The sequence below is a fragment of the Bombyx mori genome, chromosome 24, assembly GCF_030269925.1.
Source record: "Bombyx mori chromosome 24, ASM3026992v2".
Classification (NCBI taxonomy): Eukaryota; Metazoa; Arthropoda; class Insecta; order Lepidoptera; family Bombycidae; genus Bombyx; species Bombyx mori.
In genome coordinates, this window is record NC_085130.1 from 15,668,917 (window position 1) to 15,681,092 (window position 12,176).

The following is a 12,176-nucleotide window of genomic DNA, read 5'->3' on the forward strand; positions in this document are numbered from 1 at the left end:
GTCTATGGGTTCCAGTAACCACTTAACACCAGGTGGGCTGTGAGCTCGTCCACATAACTAGGCAATAAAAATAAACCCTCTGTTGTGTCGAATGCTACATATCAGTTGATGGGTCACCGGAAGCTACTGCGATGTAGAAGGCAAGGGCAAACCACCGCACTAATTTCCCAAGAAAGTCATCATGAGGTTAACAACGGTGGCCATGCGATAAGCGCACCGCCACCTGAAGTGATAACCACTACCACTACCACGCTTAAACTTTTCATTGTCGCGACGAGGACTCGCACAAGGAAGCTATTAGACATGAAAGGCTGAAAGCGACATTTGATTTATGCGACATTTATTTTTGTAATTAAATGTGCGTTTTATTTGGTATCAGCATCAATAGTTCGATGTTTTTAATTGAACTTCAATTAAGTTTACTCCATTGAAATAGCTGTAAAAGTTTTTTTTTTGTTATGATATTTTTTTTGTAATTTTAAATTTGAAATAGCTCCTGTAAAGATACAAAAATGTCGCTGTCGATTTAGTATTCAAGGATTTAGAAAATCATTTCTTAACAATAAAAAGACGAGAGATTAAGCCGTAAAAGTAATTTTATATGTCACATTATTCTGTCCTGAGATTCGCGAAAATCGAAATATTGTTTGAATACCTATTTAAAGACTATAATTCAAACAAAACATTTTTTTTTTTTTTATTTCGATAATTTTCATGGATTTTTTTTTAAAGATCTAATAAAATGAAATATTCAACAATATATTATTACACATATAAATACTAAAATAAAATAAAAATATGCATATTATCTTTGGTTACATATAATATAAATAACCGATTAATTTTATGTATGTACTTTTCAAATATTTGAGCTCGCGGTACCCGTCACAATATGTGTATAATCTATGGTCCCCGTTGGTCCGAAATTTTTCGCCAGCCCTGCCACCTTGTAGTTTCGCCGCTGTTTGTAGCCGTCCTCCTTCGTCATCTAACCTAGCCACATTAGTTACATAAACATTTTTTTCAAGACTTGACCTGCAGTCGGCGCTGACCTTGCACCATTTCGCGTTGTTTGGCCACGCGCCAGTCGACTACGGTAAGATATTTTCACTCTGTTCGCCTTACGTAACGTCGGGTTGTCAGGAATTAAATTTAAAAATACACAATGCAGATTTAGCGGATGTTTCATGGAATTTTTGTGCTTAAAACAATTTTTATACAGTCAAAATTAATTGTAGAAAATCTATCAAGCAATTAGTTTGAATGTTGTTTATTTATTTAAAAAAGTACTGCCACGTCACAAACATTTAACATTGAAAATATTTAAACTATTTAATTTATTACCTGATGCATGTGACAATAATGGCGTATATAACATTGGAAATTCATCGGCTCGCAGATGGAATACAATCACAATAATAAAAAAAAGAATACCTAATGAAAACATACTTTGAAATTCAAATTTAACAAGTAAAACAGTAATAATTGTTGAAATATTATTAAGAATGTGTAATAAATGTCATTTCATATCAAAAAGAAAAGAAGAAATGTTAATACAATATCAAGTAACAACAAGTCAGTTATAAAACAACAAATGATTAAGGATTAAAGTTAAGGTGCGTTTTTTCTTTAATGTTTAATTTAATGTGCAAGTCCCTCACTTGAAGTTTTCAGGAAGGCATTAAAGGAGCACTATCTATCAATTTAGTATTATTTATATGTATTTATTTTATGTATTTCATTATATATGTGCGTGTATGTATATATTTATGTGTGTAATTGTGTATGTATATAGTTTGATATATTATGTATTAGTGTTTATTTTTATTATTTTTATTGTTAATGTCTATAGTATAAATAATTAAATTAATTAGATTGTACTCATCTACCCACTCATGTAAAGCTTTCCTTCTTTGAGAACGGTTAGCTGGTAGATAACTCAATTGTTGAGTTAAGCTCGCCATTTTTTATATCTTATCGCAATTACTGTATTATATTAACAGTGTGTACAAATAAAGAATAAATAATAATGTTGGTTTAAGTAAACTTTATATTCGCAGTGGATTATGTCTTTTTTAAACTCTGCAGAGGACTAAGCCGCTCTCTCGCCGGGAAGCGATATGCTTCCTCTCTCTTCCTCATTTCGACAATATGTTTGTTTGACCTTATTCGATAAACTAACACTTAATTCTGACATGGTAATAGCGATATTAGCATAAAATAAAATCTGAATAAAATAAAAATTAATTCAGAAAGCCGATAAAGGCCTCATTAATGTACGCCTTATCTCGATTACACGTACAAACGACAAATATACGTACGTAAAATAAGGGAAATTGATTATTAATAAAACTAACAAAAAAATATACATAAATCTCTCGTATTTTTTACAGGGTTTAGGGTTTTTTAAGCTACTGCATAGCTTTTATCGCGGGCTTTTAGCGCGGTGACCGAATCAAGAAATTCCGTAACGAAAATAAAACCTAACACCCCCCCACTCCACCTACCGTGTAGCTCGCGTTTAACACATTCACACGTTGCGCTTGTGTAGTGTTTGTGAATAAGCACGCGGCGTGACGTCGCACTGCATGCGCATCATGAAAAGTCTGCCCATCTCTCTCTCGCGCGGTCTAGTTTATGAGTGTGAAGGGGACTGTTAATGTTTTGCTTTTGTTAATGTTTATAAATATAGCGTTGTCTTATGTTATTATTGTTTTAATATTAAATTATTATTGTCTAATTATAATTGCATAAGTTGATAAAAAATGCTATGCAATAGCTTTACCGCGATAGTCCCCGAGTGCCACACTTTTTTTTTTAAATCTATTATCGACAGCTATCTGCTAATTTCAATAGTCTAGCAACTCTGAAACGTTACGCGTAGCACGCTGTACTTGACATCCGCCTAGTGCTGCCGCAGGTCGAAGGCCTTCGTACTATTTGCGTTGCGGCCATTTTCTGTACATACAATAAGAATAACTTTGATTCTGAGGGTAGCTAACGTTCTTTTGTAATGTAACTTCTTTTTACACGCTTTATATTAGCTTCTCTTGTATGTTTGTATGTTTGTAACTGACTCCTTTAGACGCGATTTTGACCCACTTTAAACGGTCAAATTTCATTCAAACTTTGTAGATTTATCGAGGACCGATGACAATACACGAACTTGATAAGATTATTCCATTATTCATTTTGCAAAAAAAAATTAACTAAAAAATAAAAAAATAAAAATTTTTAAAAAAATAAAACAAAAAAACACGTTTATATAAAATATAAAAAATAGAAAATAAATTTTAATAAATTTAAATTGAAAATAATGTAAAAAAATATACATTTTATTGTAAAAAGCGTGGGGTGCATGGTATTATTATTAGTTATATTTTTCTGACAGATATAAGTAGAAGAATTATTATTTTAATAATATCTTAAAAAGCACCCCATGCTTTTTTGTTACCACGTTTTGGTTGAATTTTATATAAAGCGTGTTTTTTAGTTTTTTTTAACTATTATTTATTTTTCTGGAGTCAATGTTTTGATGTATTAATCATGACAATTTACCCGATCCTGTAGATCGAATGGTAAACAGTCGACGTTGCCCAAAACACGTTATTACGGATCCTCCCGATCCACTAACGGTAGGCTTCCAGGTACAAGCACCAGTCATCGTTCTCGTCGAACCCGTCGCTTGTGACGAAGGGCTCGACGAGCGAATTAACCTACAGACACAGCCCACTAAGTTTCTCGCTGGATCTTCTCAGTGGGTCGCGTTTCCGATCCAGTGGTAGATTCTGCGAAGCACTGCTCTTGCGAGGGCCAGTGTTAGCAACACTACGGTTTGAGCCCCGTGAGCTCACCTACACGTTAGGGCGAAGCTGAAATAGCCTCTCAAGGCTATCAGGATAGGTAGGAAACAAAAAGGAGATTTTTTTTAAATGTGTTCAAATGAGATTTAAGCTTCTTATCTGAACGTGGTTAGTTATATTCGCGTTAAGTTTTACGATACCCGTAGCCAGTTTAATTTGGTTGACGCTTGAAATTTTTCACGTGACCAGAACAAAAATAATAATAGAAATCTTTTCACAGTTTCAGCGATGAGGTTATTTATAAATGTATTAAAATTAAAATCTTTACCGGTATTTATTCCGTATGTCCAAGTTAATCTAAAACAAAGCTGTACCTACTCACATTTTAGAATATAAACCTCGATAATTACACCGGAATTTCAATGCATTTCCTTGAAATTGCATTAAAAATTTAAGAACTTTTTTATGGAGGAAGGCTTACTGGTGGCCCTGAGCCCTTTCCAGTTTTACTAGGACAGGTGGGCGAGGAAAGCCTCAGCCAGGAGGGATGGGATTTGATAACAGCTACCCGAGCGCCTCCACTGGAGAACTAACAACTAAAGAGCAACTGGTTGGCGGATGAATCTACTACCGGATCGGAATCGCGACCCCCTGAGAAGATCCGGCGAGAAACTCAGTGGGCTGATGTACGAGTTAGGTTGCACGTCGAACACTGCCGAGTTTGACGAGTACGGTTATCAGTGTGCTTAATGAAAGATTTTTTAACGATCTCGATAGCGTAAGAGTTAAATCATATTTTTTTTTTTTTTATTGCCCTTGTAGGCGGACGAGCATACGGCCCACCTGATGGTGAGTGGTTACCGTCGCCCATGCACCTCAGCAATGCCAGGGGCAGAGCCAAGCCGCTGCCTACCGCTTAATACTCTCCACAAGCCTCGTTTGAAGAAGGACATGTCATAGCGCTCGGGAAACACCGTGGAGGGGAGCTCATTCCATAGCCGGATGGAATTAGAAACCTTGCCTGTTTACCGCTAGGCGTGCTGTTTCAACTGTATACAAATTTGAGTTAACTTTTACGCTATCGAGAGCGTTAAAAAACTCGCACTAAGCACACAGAGTCCATGAGCATCGACGACGCAAATGCCGCCACCCATCCCGAGACTCGGGTTAAAAGTCTGTTTTTATAGCACAACATGTGTTGCGGCCATGATTTTGAAATAGGCGGGGTTTTTTAAAATATTATAATCTAAATTCATGTTTACTTTACTCAATATGTCAATGAAATTTTATAGATGTGTATGATTCATTAAAACATACATATAAACATTCTTCATAATTAGGCAAAAAATTCACTAAAAAAATAATTTTATTTGTTGCTTTCCATATTTTTTTATCGAACTTTGACAGATCAAGGTAATTGACGTGCACATTCTTATTTGAAACGCACTATACGAAGCATAAAGGGATATAATATAATCTATGATGGTAATCGTCCATCACTGTCTCTTTTTTTCTATTCTTTATTATAGACACAGATTGGTGGTCATTTTTGATTCATTTTATGGTTGAAAACAATTGTTCGCAAATATATGTACTTCCGAAAAGAGACATCATTTGCTTTATTTTACTACCATTTTATTATAATTAATTTTATAATGATATATTGATGGGAAAAAGTCGATAAAATTAATTCAATTTTACAAAAGCTTGGCTGGCCGCCATGTTGCTCATCTTTGACAAGATTTCGAAGATCGATTCACTGATGAACCGTCACAGCAAACCTGGAATCTTGGAAGACACCTGATGCATATTTCAACTCACCCCAACGAGGCCAAAGTTGAGAAATGCACAGATTTTTTTAAACAATAAAAACTACACATAATCGAAATAATTTATTCAATAGCACATACAATATCTACAATACAGTTTTATTTTATTTTTAAGACTCAGTATTTAAACATTCTTTGGAATGATTAAGTATCGAATGACTCGACAAAATTTTCAATTGAATTTTGTTTTTTTTTCGTTCAATCGCAAACAAGGATTAATCACGGAGCAATTAAGGATGCTCGATTTGTGAATCTAAGAAGAGAAAAGAAAATAATACTGCAGTCAAAATTTGATATCCTCCTCGACACAGATTATAAAAATTGGCCACAAATACAGATTAACGGTGCATCATAGAGTATTCAACTTTATTCATCTTAGAACTATAGAGGTAAACTAAAATACGGCATAATAATATATTACAATATGTTTTGGGGTTTAAATTTAAAAAGCATTTGCATTTATTAGTAACTTTTAACAATCAATGTAACATTCTTAAACCACCCAACTAAACCTCTGCAGGGCCTTTTAAAGTCCGACGATTAAGCTTGCGTGTTGTTTATTTTGTTTCCCTGTAACAAAATGAAAATCAAATTAATTGAAGTAAAAAAAAACACTCTTCTTAGTCTAAATTTACGGAAAAATTTATTCATACTTATTGCCCTAATTTCTAAAAATCTCCCAGTTATTTGTAAGCTGGCAATGATACCCACAACAAGAAGTCGGTGACTTCTTGGCGGGAACGCGAGGAGTAAAGTTGTTTATTTTGTTTTATTTTGTCAATTTAGTGTGTCTTCGGGTTTAAGAGTGTGATAACGGTGGTTTATTAACTGTTTAATATCTGTGAAAGTGCACAAATGTGGAAAAATGAAACAAAACCACTGGACGTAACTTCTCGGGATCCTCCAAAAAGTCCACTGAAAAAATCTCAGTAACAGACCACCATTTTACTGAGATTATATTTGATCCCATATCATCTCATCGCATCTCATTTAATTTCATCCCAGTTGATTAATGTCACAAATTAATTGTCTTCGTTTCATTTCATTTTACTCCATAATATCATTTTTCATAAAAATAAGAACATAAATTAAAATAAGACATGACTTAAAGGTCTTAGTTACCAGGTCATAAAATCTCTTTAATAATAACAAGATGTCGGTTGAAGATTTTTTTTGCGTTCATTATCTTGCGAAAACGATTTTTTTTAAATACTTTTTTCTTATTTTTATAGACGTACTAGCTGTCTGTACCCGTCCGCTTCGCTGGGCATTTAAAATTAACATTATTATTTCTCACCCCCACAAAGATTATCATCATTAATGCCCCCGCAACTGGTGTAGAGAGTCCAACACTCATATAAATATCCTATCCATTAAGTACATGTATTTTCTACATGGATACCAAGTTTCAAGTCAATCGGATACACGGTTCAGTAGTTATAACGGAGCATCCGTAAAAACCACTCTAGATTTATATATTAGTATAGCTTTTTGTTTTTGCTGAAATTTACCGGATAGTCAAGTTCAATTTTGACTTAGCATTGAAGTATGGAGGTTAACTAAGGATCACGATCTTGTTTTTTTTTTATTTGTTTTTTTATTGCTTAGAGGGATGGACGAGCTCACAGCCCATCTGGTGTTAAGTGGTTACTGGAGCCCATAGACATCTACAACGTAAATGCGCCACCCACCTCGAGATACAAGTTCTAAGGTCTCAGTATAGTTACAACGGCTACCCCACCCCTCGAACCGAAACGCATTACTGCTTCACGGCGGAAATAGGCGGGGTGGTGGTACCTACCCGTGCGGACTGCCAAGAGGTCCTACCACCAGTGAAAAGTATAGTAGTTGTATAGGAGACAAGTTGAAAAAGTGTTCATCTCTAAACAGCGAGTTATCGTTGGAAGACTCACCGAAACAGCGCTAGTGTAGGAAGAGGAAACGATATGAATATAGCAGTTTTAAGCAGAGCGAAGTGTGCTGAATCGAAGTGAAGTGTGGTAGTTACTGGCGTTATTTTTTTAAATCTTACCACTGGTTATTAAGACACCAGCTTAATTATTTCCCTTTCAGTGGACACTATTTGAGTCGTCTATTATCAAAGGTGGCAATCTGTGCATTTGGACAAAAAAATGATATTGATATGGCAATACAGATTGATTTGAATATCAATCGTCTCCTTCAAAGAATACGGTTCAAAACCTGCATTAAATAAAGTATTAACGTAACCTGTTATTTATCTAAGATGTCGTTCAGAAGAGTTTTGTGACTGCCAATGGAATACAGTCAATAATTCGTTTTTCTGATTTACCAATAATTGTCCAAAGTCACATTGCCGGCTTTGATAATAGTCGACTCATTTAATACACTGAGATATGGCCACTTACTTCTACGTCACGTAAATACCATAGAATGAAATTTCCCACACTTATAGAGAATATAGAGAAGGAGTGCAGAATGTTAATATTTTTTTTAAAATTATGCATAAAAATATATTAAATCGATAAAGAAAACACTATACACACTACCATGTATTTGACACACACACACACACACGCGCACACACACACACACACACACACTTTGTTTATTGTCAAACTTTTGTTGTTGTTAATATTGTTTATCTTTCTTGGCGAAATCTGTCTCTATACAAATATAATAAATAGTCTTTGACAATAGAACCAGAATAATGTTCAAACTTATAATTTCAATTGATTATAGTCGAATTTCGACTACTGCGGGACCACTAGTATTATCAAATGCGAAAGGAAAAAAATTTTCAATGAGATTTGTACTCTTTTCCAACTCTTCCCTCCGTGCGTCATGTTCCTCAGCACTTTAGTTAAGTCTATCTTTCTCCATTTCTCCCTGTCCTCCGCGCAGTGGATAGCGACATTGATGCTGGAGTCCCAAAATCGTCGTAATCTGATCGGACCAGCGCATGGGACTACGCCCCTTCTCTCGCAGGCCTCTTTCCTTCCACAAACTCAACTCTTAAGAAACAAAAAGCCAATTCGTCTGCTGCTAACATCATAACGGCTGAAGAATAACTGGCTTCGTCCCCTCGAGACGTGAAGGAAATCCAGGGCCTTTCTATAGCTCGCTCCAACCTTGATCCTAGCTATATAGAGTGCTATTCTAGATTACTACGTAGCTATTACGTTCTCTATTAGTGCGTCATCGCGAAATGTCCAAGGTCAAACGTGGCACGTGATTTGTTTTGACGTCTAACGTCTATTAGTTTTGTATTGCATAAAAGTCAGTGTAAAATACACACTTATGGACTCCGATTACCCACTGAGTTTCTCGCCGGATATTCTCAGTGGGTCGCGATTCCGATCCGGTGGTAGATTCAGTGAAGCGCTACTTTTGCTAGGATCAGTGTTTGCAATTCTCTTGGGTTGAGAGCCCGTCCCGTCCCCAACCTTAGGTCGCCCCGTGACCATATCGGAAGGAGACTGCCTCCTCATAGGGGCCGGAGCTGGACAAACGACCTCCTCCGACCCCCGGCTCGGCGGCGGCGGCACGGCGCCCAGATGGAAGAAGAGCTCTGCCTCTCCCGTTCCGCCGCCTCCTTCTGCGAGATGGTGGACTCGCAGAAGTCGAGCATCGCCTGCCAGGACTCGTCGCTGCCGAGCATCGTAGCCGCGACGGTCGGAAGCGACAAGTCCGGGTCCTATCTTTGCAACGGCGGGGCAGTACGCGAGCGTGTGCTCCGCCGTGTCCTCGTTGCAGCCACTGCAGTGGTGGCACTTCGGCGTCGGCTCCCTCCGGGCGACGAGGTGCAGGTAGCGATCGAAACAGCCGTGTCCCGTGAGCACCTGCATCGCTCGGAAGGTGAGACGTCCTCGCTTGCGATTCACCCAGTCCGAGAGGACCGGGCGGATCGCCTCGACGGTCCGTCGCCCATAAGCGGGGTCCGCCAGGCGGCGAGACCACGCCTCGAGCACGGCACGCCCAGATTGGAGCTTTCGCGCCCGAACGCATCGGGACATGGCTCCCCCTGGGGCGGAGATCGCATCGCCACGCATAATCCGCGGCAAGCGCCTCCGCTTACAAGCTACTAGTGACCCGCTCTCGCTTCGTTTTTTTTTTTTTATTGCCCCTGTAGGCAGACGAGCGCACGGCCAGCCTGATGGTGAGCAGTTACCGTCGCCCATGGACGTCAGCAATGACAGGCGCAGAGCCAAGCCGTTAAGAATGCCTGCCTATTGTTAAGAACTCTCTACAAGCCTCGTTTAGATTACTTACACATTTAAGTTATGGTGTCATTTGTTTTGTTAAAAAATCTTATGGACGTCTTACCCAAGTGCGTGAAATCCAGATTAGGGTTTCATTGCTGAGTCTGGGCCCGATGAGAGGGTTCATCTGTGCCATGTAAGCACACAGCCAACTGGAAAGCAAACAGAGTTTGTTTTAAACATTTTTCAAATTAAAAGTCTTGGTCGAGTTTGTCAATGATCAAAGTTAGTGTTTCAATTACGGAATGTAAACTTTTTTCCTTCTTTCAAAAATCTTTCTATGAAAAAATTGTTATTGTAGTTATGAACAAATGAGTCGACTATTATCAAAGCCGGCAATCTGACTTTTGGACAATGATTGGTAAATCAGAAAAACGAATTATTGACTTTGTATTCCATTGGCAGTCACAAAACTCTTCGGAACGACATCTTAGATAAATAACAGGTTAACTATTAACCTTTATTTAATGCAGGTTTTGAACCGTATTCTTTGAAGGAGACGATTATATTCAAATCAATCTGTATTGACATATCAATAAAAATTTTTTGTCCAAATGCACAGATTGCCACCTTTGATAATAGACGACTCAAATATGTGATTCAAAGAGGTTAAATTGAAGAAGAAATCTTATACAACTTCAAATTATTTAAAACAGTGCTACATAGGATGATGATAGCGAAACTATTCTTTATTTATCCAAATTATACAAATTATTATATAAACATTAAAAATAATTTATGCACAATTTAAATGAGAAATTTCAATTTAATTAATCTGATATTTATTATTAGAATGTAACATATGAGTAAAGAACACCTAGACCACAAGTCTCTCATCAGGTATCAAATTTGGACTCATGGTTTTGTAGTCAGGGTAATTAGACTCGAGAGCAGTAAAGTTTGTTAGTTTGATCTGCATGTAATTTATCTCTGCCCATTAAGACTGAATATTTACAGATTACACTATTACTAGTCTACAGATTAGAGAAATTAGTTAAATTGTCATAACTTCAACAATAAGTTGTACTCATATCAAGCATACCATTTATTATCAAATTTTACATGCAAATGTAAAAAAAATTACTAAACTACTCATGGCATTTTCACAAGTTACTTTCTGTAATTAATAACACAAATAACACCATGATAAGAATATTAAACTGTCAAAATTTATACATTTATCCTAAGAGCCTACTGCTGTTGTGTTACAAAACGGTTAGTGTATCTGATCTAAAGGGCAGGACGGTTTCTGTATGCATTTAAACATGTGTCCCACAGCTCAAGACCTTCGTTGTAGTTTAATTACGTTAAAAAATCGAATTCGAAAAATTTACTAGTGTTGACACTGACAAGGGTTAAAATACACAGAACACTATTCAACTGCTAATTCAGACTAAATAATCATTATTCAGTGATAGGCCCAAGTATTTAGTACCTCACAAAAACGGCGATGTGTGAAATTGGGCGTTGGCATTCATGTTATGTTTCTATGGATCCCGGAAAGCTATGAGCACCAGGAGGCCGAGAGCTTATCATTAGAGAACTATGCATTAAATAATTTTTGAACTAAACTATGTTACCTGAAAATTTATTATTGAGATCTGTCCGGCAGAGGAAGTCTGTACGTTTATGAGGACGATGAGCCTTTATGATGATTTGATGCATTGGATATCTTGCCATGAGTAACGAAAGTTTAATTATCAATTTAAAAAGAATTTGAATCGTACTTACAACAACCAACATGTCGCTGCTGTTAATATTAACACCACTTGAATAATCCTGAAACGATTTTTAATGAAGACTTTAGTTAGAACACCGAAATTCTTAAAATATTTTTGTTGCAATCGTGAGTTCCTTCTTACCCTCTGTTTGGTCCTTTAGGTGCGAAGATGGGGCAAATAATACCAACCACACCCCAAAGGATGGAGAAAACGAAGATCGGGATAAGGGAGTAGCCCATTTTGAGATGATAATTAGATATTTCTTCTAATTTCGATTATCTCAAACAAATATCAGCTGCCCCAAGATGGTGGATTCCGTTGGTAATGTTGGTAGTGCTGTCACCGAGAGTCATATGACTGTCATAGATATTTTTTCGTTCTACGTAGCTACGTATTTAAAAAAATTTAAAATTTTGCCTAAAATTTTATCAAGACACAATTACATACCGCTTAAATAATATTTAGTTTCATTAATATAATTAGATAGATAGCTTGTATGTACTAATGTTCTACACAGTGTAAATTTATGTTTGCAAAAATATGTTTACTAGCGACATCTCTTATCGAGTGGAAATAGTAAAA

General features: G+C 36.7%; 1 protein-coding gene across 1 annotated transcript; it reads right to left on the minus strand.

Moving 5' to 3' along the window:
- Positions 1-5,682: 5,682 nt before the first annotated feature.
- Positions 5,683-12,158, minus strand: LOC101746782 (V-type proton ATPase subunit e 2). Its single transcript, XM_038019830.2, has 4 exons — positions 11,736-12,158; positions 11,605-11,652; positions 9,938-10,025; positions 5,683-6,202 (listed from the first exon to the last, which is right to left on the minus strand). Exons 1-4 carry the CDS (start codon positions 11,831-11,833, stop codon positions 6,173-6,175), a joined length of 264 nt encoding a protein of 87 aa, XP_037875758.1. The 5' UTR covers positions 11,834-12,158; the 3' UTR covers positions 5,683-6,172.
- Positions 12,159-12,176: the final 18 nt, after the last annotated feature.

Excerpts from the sequence above, each read along its gene's own strand:
- LOC101746782 (XM_038019830.2), bottom strand. The coding sequence starts at position 11,833 with ATGGGCTACTCCCTTATCCCGATCTTCGTTTTCTCCATCCTTTGGGGT. Across the intron at positions 10,026-11,604 it reads GCAGCGACATGTTGGTTGTT|TTGGCTGTGTGCTTACATGG; the intron begins GTAAGTACGATT and ends TTTGCTTTCCAG. Across the intron at positions 6,203-9,937 it reads TCTGGATTTCACGCACTTGG|GGAAACAAAATAAACAACAC; the intron begins GTAAGACGTCCA and ends ATTTTGTTACAG.